This window comes from Argiope bruennichi, chromosome 1 (assembly GCF_947563725.1).
Source record: "Argiope bruennichi chromosome 1, qqArgBrue1.1, whole genome shotgun sequence".
Lineage (NCBI taxonomy): Eukaryota > Metazoa > Arthropoda > Arachnida > Araneae > Araneidae > Argiope > Argiope bruennichi.
In genome coordinates this window covers 84,385,578-84,400,453 of record NC_079151.1, presented here as the reverse complement: position 1 = coordinate 84,400,453, position 14,876 = coordinate 84,385,578, and the positions used below count along the sequence as shown (strand labels likewise).

Here is a 14,876-nt window from a genome sequence, read left to right as displayed (position 1 = left end):
TAAATGTGAAATAAGTGTTATTAAGTTTAAGATTTACAGATTTTTAAAGATTTAAAGTTTAAAGATTTTTTTGTTTACTTTTAATTAAAGAAAATTCTTTTTTTAAATTGACTTCAAAAATTAGAACTTTATTTCTTTGCTTAGCTACATAATGTTAGGTATGCCGATGGAATATGCTTGAAAATTTCAATTTTCAGCCTTCATTTAAATAATTGATATCTGAGAAGTTTAGAAAAATTTCTTTTTACATACTTAAAAAAAATTAATCAGCATTGATAAGTTGAAGAAATTTTTAGCATATGTGTCAATAATAAAAATTATTTAATCATTACAATGTTTGTATAATTTGTTACTTAATTTGTAAAAACAGTGTTTTTATTTATGTGTATTCCAGATTTAGATCTCATAGCTTTAACTTTAAAAAAAAATTGCTTAAAAAAACTGAGTGCATCTTTATAATGTTTTTTGAAGGTAGATATTTTAACCATTTTGAAATATTCTTTAAATGTTAATATAAACAAGATCAGCAATTTTCATATTTATTTTTGATTTTTTTTCTTTGCAGGAGGAAGGTTAAGGAACTTCTACCTAATATTTCTTCCCCCAAAATCCTTGCACAGTATGCTAAAGCCCAAGAAGGGGACAGTAATTATGCAGAAGCTGCACAAGCATATGAAAATGCATTTGAATATGCAGATGCAATAAGGCAAGTTTTAGTATCACTAATGCCAAGAGAAGAATAGCTGCTTTAATATGTAGTTATTTGTTTTTATTTTATAATTTTAAATGTTATAGGATTTATTTGGACCACTTAGGAGATCCTGATTCAGCTGTAAGGATAGTGAAAAACTCCAACTCTGTCGAAGGGGCACGGATGGTTGCAATGTAAGATTTGTTTTTCCCATATTTATTTTCAGAATGTGTATGATAAGTATTTAATTAGTTTTATTTTGTGCAATAAGTTTTCTTGTTTAAATTATTTGATTTGCTTACTTAATAGCATTATTATTTTTTTATAATTTTTGCCACTTTTATGAGGTTTTAAACTATAAATTGTTTGTGAAGCTTATGTTTCATATTGTCTTCTATTTAAAACTATCTAAAAAGGGATATAATTTGCTTAAAAAAGCTATTCTCAATATACATTACTTCTCTACTACTAATAAAGGAGAATATATGTGTTTGGCATTATGCAAAGCAAACTGCTAGCACTATGAAATTTGATATAAATATATTTTGGGATGTGATATGTACTGTTTAGGACTATTTTGTGAAACTTTAATTAATTAAAAAGTAAGCAAAACATTGTTATTTTTTCTTTGATTATTAAAAAAAATGTATTATAACATGCAATTAAAAAAGCATCTTTACTATGAGGACAATTGATTTTTTTATACAGATTTTTATTTATATTTTATTACAATATTTTTCATTATTGCATTAAAATTGAAATCGATTCCATTGTAAATAATATATTTTATCCAGAGATTTCTTCCATTATTGATAACCAAAGTATGGAGATACTTGAAACGTTTTCTGATTTGAAATGAATGATTTTTTCAGGTTTTTTCAGCATCATAATGATAGTGCTTCTGCTATTAAATTCTTGGTAATATCAAATTGTCTTAATGAAGCTTTACAAATGGCACAAGAGACAGATAATATGGAAGTGTACGCTGATGCCATCGGTAATGACAGAGATCCATCTGATTTCATCAACATTGCTGTTTACTACGAGTCAAAACGAAATTATCTACTTGCTGGAAAGTATTTTATGCTTGCTCAGAGGTATAAGAAGGTTCGTAACTAAAGATTAGCACATGTGTTTTGTTTATTCATTTTTGCTGTACATAAAAGTTTAATCTTATTAATAAATTTAATGTAGGTAATTTATCAACTTTCAGGCTGTGAAACTTCTTCTAGATGTATCTGGTCAAGATGAAGACAAAGCTATTGAGCTTGCTATTCAAGCAGCTGGCGAAGCCCAAGATGAACAAATAACCAAACAACTAGTTTCCCATATAATGGGAGAAACAGATGGAACAGTGAAGGTTAGTCTCCTCCTCCTTTTTTTTTAAACTATTAAAACTTCAACAGAAGGTATATTTTTAAATAGACAGAAATAGTGAAATGTGAATTTTTCATTTTAATTAGTATCATCCTTTAATTAGTATACTATCTATATTACTTCGTGCACGGTAAAACTTTCACTGATGAATTCCGTGTAGTTTGCTTCCATTATGAAAGGAATTCTGAAATGTTTATCTTGTTACAAAGTTATTCTCTACAGTTTTTCATTTCAATAATTTTTGGATTTGCATAACTTTCATTTCTTGTTTGAAGAAGTGAAAGTTAGCAAGTTGCTTGAAGAAAGAAGCAAATTTCTAGATTTTTTATTTTTTTATTTTTCCCCTTAATTATTTTATATTAGTCTTTTTTTACATTTTCCACCATTACTTACTTTCACAAACCTCCAACTGATCCATTGTGTAACCTTGGGTACATATACTAACAAGGAGAAAAAATCACTAATGTATATATGAGGATAAAAAATAATTGCTCATTGTGTTATGGAATGTTAACGTGGATTATCTTTAAAATATTAATGACAATTTTCAAACATGATCAGTTTTGAGTCTTATACAAGGTGGTCAAAATTAAAACACCCATACTTTGAACTCTATACAGCGAACTACTCAGTATAAAGGCTCCAAAATTGTTGAACATACTATTCAAGACATGGGGAAACAGTTACAGAAATACCTATAGATGGCGCTGTACAACAGAAAATATGCTAAAAAGACAAGTAATCACACACACACACACACACACACACACACACACACACACACACACACACACACACATACACACACACACACACACACACACACACACACAACACTCATGAGGTATGGAATTTTTTCTTTCTAATTTCTATTGCTGATATGAAAGAAAAAAAAAAGATAAAAAGAGTGAAGGAACCAAAACTGTCATTGTAACTGCTATTTAGCACTCTAAGCATAAAAATTTACATAAAACCTTGGTTTGCTGCTATTGTTATAGGCATAAAAAGGATAAATCTGGAAAAATGTCAATCTTAACATGGCTTCGCGCTTTTCTTGTGAATTAGTTTTATGAAGCAGAAGAAATGTTGCAGCTCACCTCGCGAATTTCGTCGACTTGAGAATTTACGCAAAGGGCCAGGAGGTACCAAAACATTCTCTAAAATTTTGCTGTACAACTAATGCAACAGCGCCAATGTCTTGATTCAATTACTTTTATATAAGATGAAGCACCTCCACACATTGGACTCTTGTGCAGCAGTTTCTTCGGCAACATTTGGCACATTTTCAGCAACCTAACCATCTCGTTCTACACATCTTATTCCTTGTGATTTTTGGCTTTGGGGACACTTAAAAAAAATCTTGAAAGATAGTATCACTCTGCATGTGAGAAGCATCTCAATCGACTAATTATGATCCATAGTTGAAAAAGCTGACCAGCTGAAAGCTGAATGCAGATTTTCCATCTAGAAGAAGGGAACCATATTGAGCAGTTTCCCTTACATCGATAATTTTCTTGTGATTGAATATTTGATACGTTCGAATAAAATGTACTACAGATGTGTATTTTGAGTCTGTTCAACATATTTTTTGTTGTGAAGCGCCATCTATCGGTGTTTCTGGAACTTTTTTTTTTTTTTTACGTAATCCATTTCCCCATGTTTTGAATAGTATGTTCAACAATTTTGAGCCTTTACAGAGTATGGATGTTTTAATTTTGACCATCTTGTATACTGGGTGTTCAGTAATAAAGATATCCAAAACTAGTAATTTGTATTAAGGGAAACATACATGATTAGCAGGACTACATTACGTTCTGTAGGAGCTCTTAGTCAAAGTTTTGGAAATTTTTTTTCTTTTTCAAATTTCCAAAATCAGATATTTATTATTGATTTTAATTTAATATTAATGTAAGTTTAAGAAATAAATACTACAATAAATTGAAATATTTAAACATTTAATTGCATGCCACCTGCAAGAAAAATGACTTCATTATCTCACATTTAAAAGTGATATTAAACAATTTTACAAAAAATGCGAAGTGTTTATAATATACTCAAAATACTTAAATACAAAGATTTCCAAAATTGTTGATTTCTGGTCGCTATCACCTAACTATAAGAAAGGACAAATTTGCATTAGAATTTGAAAACATGAAAGAAAAATATAATAATAATATAAAATCTGAATGCTACTTGATTTTAATTTGTATTTGAATGTATGGTCCTTGCAAATTACTGAGGAAAAAAAATTGTTACCTTCTGATATTCTAAGGTTATAGAATTCCTAAACAGTTGGCATCTTTGCCTATTTAAGAAACCACCTGGAGGACTAGTTAGAAAACAATCGAACAATAAGCGATCTATCACTATTTGGACATCTGTAGTGCTGCTAATTGTGAAAGAAAGAAGGTTGATGAATTTCTGACTTTAAAGCTGCAGAGATACATAATTAATCTCATTTCAATATGAAACATTTATTTTATGTGAGAAACAATAGGTTTTGCGTTTAATATGTCTCTTTGAAGCTTAATGACAAATGATTTTGTCAAGATAGATGTATCAATATTTTATTTTTTTGTGCTAAAAAATTCTTTTCAATTTGTATTACTAATAAATATCATAAAATGTCATTTTTAATGGATTTGATGAGAAGCCTATATTTATATTTTTATGCATTTTAATAATGTATTGTTGTGCTTGATTAAAAATTTTAGTCTTCATAAGCATGATTTTTTTTTTTTTTAAATTTAGGATCTACAACACATCTATCATCTTTACATTTCTTTAGGACAGATTAAAGAAGCAGCTAGGATAGCTGTCATCATGGCAAATGCAGAACAAAACTCGGGTATAATTTTATGATGAATTATTTGTTGAATTGTTGTAATCTTTAACAATTTCTTATTTTACTAAAAACTGGAGTTAATTTTAACAAATAATCGTTCATCATAATTAGTTTTTACTAAAAGCTGCAAATGAGAAATGTACATTTTTTTGTAATGTGTGAGGAAAATGGAGATAATTGATAATCTGAAAAAAAAATCTTATTTCTACATGGAAAAATTTCATTGCTTAGCATAATTAAAAGGCAAAATATTTATGGCACTGTTTTATTATAACTTGATAATCATTCATATTTCTCTTATGCACAATATATCAATGATTAAATAACAAATGAGATAAGTTCTAGTATCTCCATCTAGAAAAAGTGGATATCTTTTAAAACTTTCTGTTCTACCATTATACATGCTGATAAGTAATTTTCAATTGTAAAAGATTAGTTTACAACTGTTGACTGTTACCTAACAGTTTTAATTATAATAATGTATTTAAGATAAAATATAGTTTGCTCACTGTGAATTATTGCTATACAGGTACATATAAGAAGGCAAAACTGCTGTTACTCGGCATGTATGCAAAATTAAAGGAAAAAGGTATGCAGATTCCAATTGGAATGTCCCACAGTTTAATGCTACTACACAGTTACAGTCTTGCTAAGGTGACTTTCACTTGGAATTTTACTTTAATTCTTTTCAGTTTTCTGGTATTTTTTGCTTTTTAGCTGGGTTGTTTTATAAATGTTAATTTTTCAGTTGCATATGCAAAGGGGAGATCATATGAAAAGTGCTAGAATGCTCATCAGAGTTTCAAATAATCTGAACAAATTTCCACGCCGTAAGTAAACAGTTTTTTGGATGACTAATGAATGATTATAAGAAGTATAATACTTCATTTAGTGAATATTATTCAAAATTTTGAAAGCATACATTACACTATAACTCAGGACATACATGTTTCTGATTTTTAAAATGCTTTTTTTTTATTAATTTGTGATATTAATAATTTTTATACATTTTTTAGTACAATAATATTTTGCAGAATGGTTAATTGTCTATATTTTTATAGGTATGTTTTTAGAAATATGGTATTAAAGTATTTTTTTTAATTATAAGACTTTACCTCAAACTAATCTGCACATTTTGTAGCAAAGCTACCACGTATTAGAATTTAACTATAAATGATTAACAACTATTAGTACCTTCCAAAAATATTTTCATTATTTTATATTATTTGTTACTTTGTATTGCCATTATCAATATTTTCTGATCAGAACTTTCTAAAAAATAATTCACTAACATTTGATATACTAACATTTTTAAAATATCGTTCTACATACAGTTTGCATTATTTTTACTAATATATTTGTATTGATAATATACTGCTAACATCATTTATCATCCCAAGCAGCATTTTTAAAAATTGTTATTTGCTTTTCACAGATGATGTCCAGATTTTAACCACCACTGTGTTCGAGTGCCAAAAGGCTGGTCTGTACATATCTGCTCATAAAGCGGCTGTGATGCTGATGAGACCGGAATACAGATCGAAACTCGATCCAAAATATAAAAAGAAGATTGAAAATGTTGTAAGGTTAGTTAAATTTTTCCTTGGCTTTGAGAAGTAAGCTGTTTGTAATATGGTTTTTAACATACTTTAAAGACTAATATGCCTATTTTCTGTATAGAAGACAAAAATAAATTATTAATCTGGAAAATAAATTTACTAAATTGTTGGCTTTAGCATTAATATGAAATTTTTATTTTTTTAAATGAGAATGAGTATTGTATTAAGGGTTTAAATCAATGATGGGCAAGTTAAGCTTGTGGTAAACTTAGTGCTATTTGACCTACCACAGGTTGTAAAATAATGTCCTTATTGAGTTTTATAATAACTTGCATTCATTCACCAATTTTTTTGGTCTGCTTATTCTTAATTTAGATTCATTTTGTTAAACCTTCCATAGCATTATTGAGTAATATTATTATAGTAAAGTAGTTAGTTGATTTTTTACTATATCAAATAATATTATTAGTATAGTCAACAATTAGTTTTCTTAGTTCTTCGAACTACACTATCTAAGATTGCATCACAAATTTGTAGAGATTTTGAAATTTTAGTTTTGAAAAAAGAAACAAAATAGCTGTTAAAATATGTGTTTCACCATTTTTGTTCGTTAGTGGAAAATTAAGATTTTGAATTTAAAATTATTTGATATTTTTTAGGATAGAAGAAAAACTGGAAAAATTTCAAATGAATTTTTTTTGTCATAAATTATTTTTGTGTAAATATCATCAGTCTAATGAGTTGCTAACATTTATATTGTGTCTAAATTCAATTAATTAAAATTAAATTTTTATTTCTCATTCTGAATAATCTGTATTTATAAATGGGAAATAATTGATCTTATTTTTGAAGATTTATTCTATGAAATCAAATATTATCTTTGTTATAATATCTGTCATTTTTTTTTTTACAGATTAATGTTATTATCCATATCTTAAATTTGTTTATATTCTTTGCTTTTAAAAATCATTTCCACAGTTCTCAAGAGTATACTTAAATGTTATTTTTTTCAATCATTTCAAATGCAATATTATTGCAGGAAGCATCAGAAGATAGAAGAGGAGGAGCTAAATATGCCCTGTCCTTACTGTGATGCTGAAGTGCCTCAAACTACTTTATATTGTGAACACTGCAAATACAATTTACCATATTGTATTATTACGGTATGTTAGTAGCAATATAAATTAGATAATTAATGTAGATAATTTCTAATACAATTTTATCACAAAAAACAATAGAGGACTTCCCATTTGCTTTTCAATTTTCCTAAAATTTTATTTGTTTAAATAAGCAGTAACTGCATGTGCATATTACAAAGCTAAAAACTAATCCCTTTTGATGGGGAAATGTCAATAAGACTGCCATCACTATGAGGATAATAGTTTAATTTTTAGGATAAGATAAAGATTATATTGAAGTAAATGATACAGAACCACGAAATGCACTCTAAAATACACCTAATTGGAAATGTCTAATCTGAAGGTCTAAATTTTTCGATAATCGCTTTGTTGAGCTGCATTTTTTATTATTAAATATATATTTATATGGCATTTGTAAGTTCAATGTCCTTTTCTTTATTATACAAATAATAGTATACTAAGTTACAAATATCTCTTTTAGATGAGAGATGTTATTTATTACTTTGTTATTTTTATTAATATGAGAGGTAAGTAAAAATAATAGAGAAAGTCCAATATGAATTTTTTTAGTAATTATTACTATCTAAAATAATTTTTTACGCTAAGTTGGGATAAAAAAAAAGTCTGCTGTTTAATGATTATTGTAAATAGGTTGTACCAATTAGCTAATACACTATGCAATCAAAAGTATCTAGACATTTTGAAATTTTTATGGAAAGGCTAGACGAGCTGATTCAGGTAAAAGATAGATATTTAGATAAGGGATATAAAAGATAGACATCTATCTATCTTTATAGAATCTATCTATAAAAGATAGATAGATTCAGGTCAAGATATTTTTGAACTCGTAATGTATTGGGAAGATTTGACCTGAGGCATAGAAGAAAACGTTTTGCACTCATTCCATTTCACAGATAGTTGATAATAGTTTGTAACTCACTAATCTCTTTATTTGCTGTATGGAGTATTTACATATGATTACATGAATGTAGTTTTTTACTTATAACAAGCAAGTTTTTAGCCAAACTATATAAAACTTACAGAACATTTGGCATATTAAATATTTTGTTAAAATTCGAAATAATAATATTTGTAGCAAATAATTTTTAATGCATATGCATAAAGAATAACATACTCTTTCAAAGTTTCAAAACCAAAATATAGTATTGGTTATATAATAATTCCAATTGAATATCATTAAGACTCAAAAACATACTGACATTGAAAGAAACTTTATTTCAACTGTTTTTTAAGGTAAACTGAATGAAAAACGGTTTACTAAAGAATGGTATTTTTTAAATATGAATCTTTGAATTGTATGATGTTTAGAAATGTGCTAATTATATCTGCTTACTAATAAATTAAGTACATAATGGAGATGTCACTAAATTAGATATCATAAATAACATTTTATAACATAATTGGTGCAAACATTAGAGTTGTAGCATTATATAATTTGATATGCATCTAGGCATCTTTTTGTTTTTCTTATCCTCCAGATGTATTAATTATATGAAATGGATAATTTTTTGCTACATTGATGACGGCTATCCACTAATTTTGTGAAAATATCTGTAGGAATTCATTCTTGCAAAAGAAAACTGTTAAGTTCTATCACTGATATGGAATGTTATAGTCTGGTTCAAATTTGACATTTCAATTCATTCTTTATGATGATACTAAATTAATTTAATTTTTGTCCACTATTAAAATTTCTTTACATGAGTTACGACTAGCGGGAATCGCAGTCTGAAGGGAATTTAGAAAGCAGGGAAAAGAGACTACATTTTGAGCTTAAACAGTTTCGTAAAGGAATTTGCTGATAGCATATAAGGATGCGTTTTGGGTTTGTATGTTTTATAGCAATCCTATAAAAACCATCCTGCTTCTGAAAAGTTGAAATGAAATATGATTTTATGTAATTAAAAAATAATTATTTTTAGAATGCGAATGAATTAAAATAAGTACTCTCATTGCATACGTTTAAAAAAATCTTTACATTCTTGAATTTTGATTATGTCGCAGTTATATTCATTAAGTGCGATGTTAATCACTTGTGACTGACACTGTACTTTCCTTTTAGACAGCGTCACTCACTGAGAGTAATGTTTCATTCTGACTGACTGACTGTCAAATGACTGAGAGTCATTTTTCATTCAAGTCACAACAGTCATTGGTGATTGGCGATATATAGTTTTATTCTTCTGTTAATAGAACTTTAATAACTTGGGAAGTATAAAAGAATGTATCTAAGTATTGTTTGTTATCCTCTTTCCCCCCAAAATATCAGCAAACATTATGCTGATTGTCATGATTTATCCTGATATTCTATCTAATTAGATGACACAATATTTGTTATCTCTTTACTACAAACATACATCAACTAATTAGATAAATATTTCTGTACAGTTAGATAGTTGGTGTGAACCACAGTCAAATCATGCAGCAGACATTGTACGAACCATTGAAGCATTTCTAAAAGAATTACAGCTGGGACAACTATGTACCAAAAATTCAATGAACTAGAGGCTTTATGATGTATTACATTCAGTTTTATCACAAACGCAGAAATCCTTATGAACATATCGTTAAATTGGATAACGCAAGTTTAAAAAATGTCCAATTAGGCTTGGCACTTAATGTATTAGTGATTTCTAATAATAGTAATACTTGATTACTTTGTAGGGACACCATATTGTTCGAAGTGATATTGCCTTATGTCCCAAATGCCATTTTCCTGGAATGTTGGCTGAATTTTCTAGGTAAGAAATTCTTGTTATAATAAATATTATTTTCAAAATGTAGTAAACAAGTTTTTGGTTATAAAACTATTTCATTTTTAGGTCTTTGACAGTCGACAAAACCTGTCCAATGTGCCTATCAGAGATATCATCATCTGATCTGATTGAAGTCGAAAAAGTTCCACCTGAAAATTTTGATGAAGAGGATTCAAATGTTTCTTCACTGAACAGGAATAATATAGAAAAGTGAATGAAAAATATGCCAGTTTTCTTTAACCAAGAATTTTTTTACACTTTTGATTTACAGAAAAGCTTATTATTATTACATTTATGAATTTTTATTAGTAGTGAGGTGATCAAAAGTATTAATTTATGAAATTATTCTTTAAGTTTTCCTAGAAATTTTATGTAGCAATAAGAAACTCCTGTGTTGATTTCAGACTTTGCTTCTGGAATTCTCTGTTTGGCCTTTTGCTTTTTCCCCTTCGTTACTTCTTAAATAAAATGATTCTTCTCTAGATAATAATTCAAATAGGAATTTTTGCTTCCAAAAATTCAATTAGGATCACATAAATATGTAATCAGTCTAATATGTAAATATCTTTTAGAATGCCGCTAATACGATTTCCTGCGGAAATTCTCAAAATTATACTTCTTTGTATGATGAGAACTTTTCGTGCCTATTACTGAAGTCTTAAAATTCATTGCTAAACGTTATATTTAAGTTTTTTTTTCCATTACAGATTTTATGAAAATGAATTGCATTAATGATTTTTTTAATCATCGAAAGTCACGTTCATAATAACAGTCATTTTCTGTTTAACCCTTTAAAGGGCCATTTTTTTCTAGTCATATTATGTTAAAATATTTTTAGGCTTGAAATTAGAATAAGAAAAGGGATTCATTTAGCTTATTAGATAAATTTAATTTGATTAATTTATTATTGTCCGAGATAAAGAACTGAAGCATCTAAGTTTCTGACTTACTAAAAAAAATGTGTCAGAACTTATGCCAACCTACATAATTTCATACAAAGATTGATAAATTTGGTGAGAAGTATACTTCCCATGGCCTTAGAAAGGGTTAAAAAAAAAGGCAGCATTGACTTATGATCTATGGAAATATATGAAGCATCTCTAGTCATAATGACCATTGAATGTAAAGTGGTTATTGAAAAAGCAACACAAAGAAAGTTTACAAATGTATATATATAAATACACACACACACAGTCATGTTATTTTTTGAAAGCATTTTTCTATATATTTATTATGATTTTAACTTTTCATAATAGAAAAGCAAATATTTGAGAGCCATATGAAAGTCATCAAGATTATTTTGTTATGGTTTTATTATTTACAGTGTAGGAGGTATACGCAAGAATTCCCTTATCTCGCTCAATTGAAATTGTAGTTTTTTTTGGATTAGTTTGTGAGCTATTCGAAATTAGTTTTCAGAAAACGCTATTTTGTTATGAATACATAGACAGATTGCAATATATTATTATGGTTGCAATTGATTATATACATATCACCTTGTAGGAATTAATTTGATAATAATAGATAATTATAGAAGACAAATGTTGAATTTTCAATGACCGTCCAACAAAATATAAAATTTTGTAATAATAAAACTGATGAAAATTTTAATGTTTTATTAAGAAAACTTGTTTGAACGAAATGTCGTTACATTTAGATGACATAATTTCTTAGAATTTGCTTTATGCAGTGTTGACCAAGCATGTTACCATTGATGCAGTTAGCATGCAGATGCTACTGTATAGTTCAGTAGAGATATCAGAACTTGCTAAATTCAAACCAATGACACATTGCATGAGCTCAGTAGATTGTTAAACATTAATTTTTTTGTTTTACTTAAAATGGAAATTAGTTTTCAAGGAAGCCAAGAAAATATTTACTTTTTGGACAGCTGCAGAGCTATTGACGATTTTTAAACTAATCTTCATTAACCTGCAAAGAAACTGGAGAAAAACTTATTTAATGCAGTTCTAATTTACTGTTAATCTTATGTAGTACTCTCAATTAAATAACTTCTTTTGAATACTTTTTCCTGTATTATAAATAATTAATGTTATAAAATATAAATTTTTTTATGTGTTTAAATTTTTTTTATATTGAGCCTAAATGAATTCAACGATTTTTTTTTTATTGAAGATATTACTTCCATTATTTTAGAGTTATAGATTGGGGGAAAAAAAACTGTCTAGATAAATTGTATTTTCGATTAGTAGCTGAAGAGTGTTAATCGATATTATCAGTAATTCTACCGATGCACTAATAAATCTCTTTTTAATATGTATATTTATGTTTTTGGCTTCTTTTGTCTCAAGAAGTGAACAGATTAGTCACCAATTTTGTCAACAGCAACTGATTTTGAAGTGTCAAATTAATGTAACCGAAAAAAGAGTGTTTTGAAAATTGCAATAAACTCTGAAACACAGGAGTTGCTTTTTATCTATTGCATCATCTAATGTGTGTTAGAAACCAACAGTTTTCTTTAAATAAAATTGCGATGAATGTTTAATATAATTTTTATCGTAGGATATCAAATACTAGTCCAGTAAGCAGCATCTCATTTTTTTCTGAGTCTTGTGTGCAAAATTAATGCTCAAATTTTAAACAGTGTAATTTTAATAAATACAAAGCCATTCTTATATTATTAAAGTCATAAAATTCTTATATTAAAGTCATCGAATTTTGTCAGGCATTTCAAAAACTTTAATATGTCTTAAATATTTTCATGCTTATAAGAATAAATTCTTCTATACTTAAGATTTTGTAAGATTCTATTTATCATTTATGTTTAGTACTTAATTTTACAGATTCTAATTTTTATTGTCCAAGATAGCCAAAGAAAATCACTTGAATTTTTCGAATAAATTAAAGAATCAATACAGTTGGCCCTGTTAGATTTCCTTTACCAAATCAAAAGAATTTTTTTATATCTAAAATTAAATTATTGGCCTTAGAAAATGCAAATAAATGGCTACTTGTGTTATACAAGAAATCAATGATATAATGTTATATTTAAACAAAAATTCGAGAAAATCGTTTTACTGTGCATACATTTTTAAAATTATATTGTATATGCAAGGAGAACATCAACAAAATAAAATCTATAAAAAGATGGAATCAAAGCGATGAAAGAGCACGAATGAAAATGTTCATAGTGGAAAAAAAAAAAAAAAAAATCATCCATTAAGTCTCATCTCCTCGAATTGAAAATATGTACTTCTGAAATGGCATTGTATATCATATATTCTAAATGCTTAATTATTCCGTCCAAGTTTTTCATTTTTTTAAATGCTTCTTATTTTGACCATACTTAATTTAGAAATTTGTGTTTACAGCTGTATTATTTGGTATTAAGTTTCTTATTTTACTATAGTCTTTGTAGAAGTTTGTATTGATTTAGTTTCTAGTCATTCATGTACTTTAAATCATGTTTTGGAGGTAACTTAAAATGTTTTGCACCTTTTTATATTGTATATCAATGAAATTTATATTCGTTATTTTTGTTTAACTATGGTTAATTCTTTGTAATAAATAAAATATGAATTAAATGTATTATTGTATCATCCTTTAATTTTTTTATTTAAACTTAGCGCCTTTTAAAAAATATTTTTAGCTAATAAATTTTTAAATAATTAAATAATTTGCTGTAAGATATTTTGTTTATAAATATTGAAATAAAATAAAAAAAGACTTATCTTAATCACGAATAAAAAACAGTGTCTATCTACAGACCGCTACACCCATAGCTACCAAATTTGACTCAGGTATACTTTGGATGCTAAAAAATATGCATTTCGTGGCATTTTCCCGAATATCAATTAAAATTATAATTAGAAATTATACGATTTCTTAAAAATGAGTCCTTTGTTAGTAATTATCGTTAAAAACAATTTTGCACTGCATTGGTTATTTGTAAATAATATTAATATATTTTTCAATAATTAATATATTAATTATTGAAAATTTTATCAATTATCAATTTTAAGTGCTTTTCGGTATTTTGACTGATTAAGAAATTAATGTGCTCTCCGTAATGAGAATTTCGCATTCAAATTGCACTATCATATAATCTTCTGCGTAACAATATACAGTGAGAAGACAGAGTGATGATCTAATATTAACGAGTTCGCTGCTGTAAGCTTATTTTGAAAAACTCTTTAGAAATGGTGGGGGGGGGAGGAATCTATCATCGAAAACAGTTTTGCGTGTTTTAAAATGCAAATGACATTTTTTCAATAAAAACAAGATACTTTATGACAGGTTTCAACAATTTTTTAAATTCTATTTTAAATTATATTCATAGCTGAATGTCGAAGTGTGAAGAACGCAAAAGGACAAGATAAATGGTTTAAATATTAAATTAAAAATATATTTTAACAATTCTATTTTTTATGTATCATTTTTTAACCTTTTCTAATTGTATATAACTATACATACATAAAAAAACTAAAAAAAAAAGTCTAAATAAATTTTTTTTAAAAAAACAATATC

At 27.1% G+C, this 14,876-nt stretch overlaps 1 protein-coding gene across 1 annotated transcript in view; it reads left to right on the top strand.

The window, feature by feature from the left end:
• LOC129968756 (WD repeat-containing protein 19-like) overlaps positions 1-13,863 on the top strand; it is a 38,476-nt gene extending 24,613 nt beyond the window's left edge. The window contains exons 27-37 of the mRNA XM_056082979.1: positions 566-706; positions 796-885; positions 1,564-1,798; positions 1,905-2,051; positions 4,820-4,916; positions 5,443-5,567; positions 5,662-5,743; positions 6,349-6,499; positions 7,512-7,635; positions 10,297-10,373; positions 10,455-13,863. Coding sequence (XP_055938954.1) covers positions 566-706; positions 796-885; positions 1,564-1,798; positions 1,905-2,051; positions 4,820-4,916; positions 5,443-5,567; positions 5,662-5,743; positions 6,349-6,499; positions 7,512-7,635; positions 10,297-10,373; positions 10,455-10,602 — 1,417 coding nt within the window. The 3' untranslated portion in view covers positions 10,603-13,863. The remainder of the gene's footprint in view (positions 1-565; positions 707-795; positions 886-1,563; positions 1,799-1,904; positions 2,052-4,819; positions 4,917-5,442; positions 5,568-5,661; positions 5,744-6,348; positions 6,500-7,511; positions 7,636-10,296; positions 10,374-10,454) is intronic.
• Positions 13,864-14,876: the final 1,013 nt, after the last annotated feature.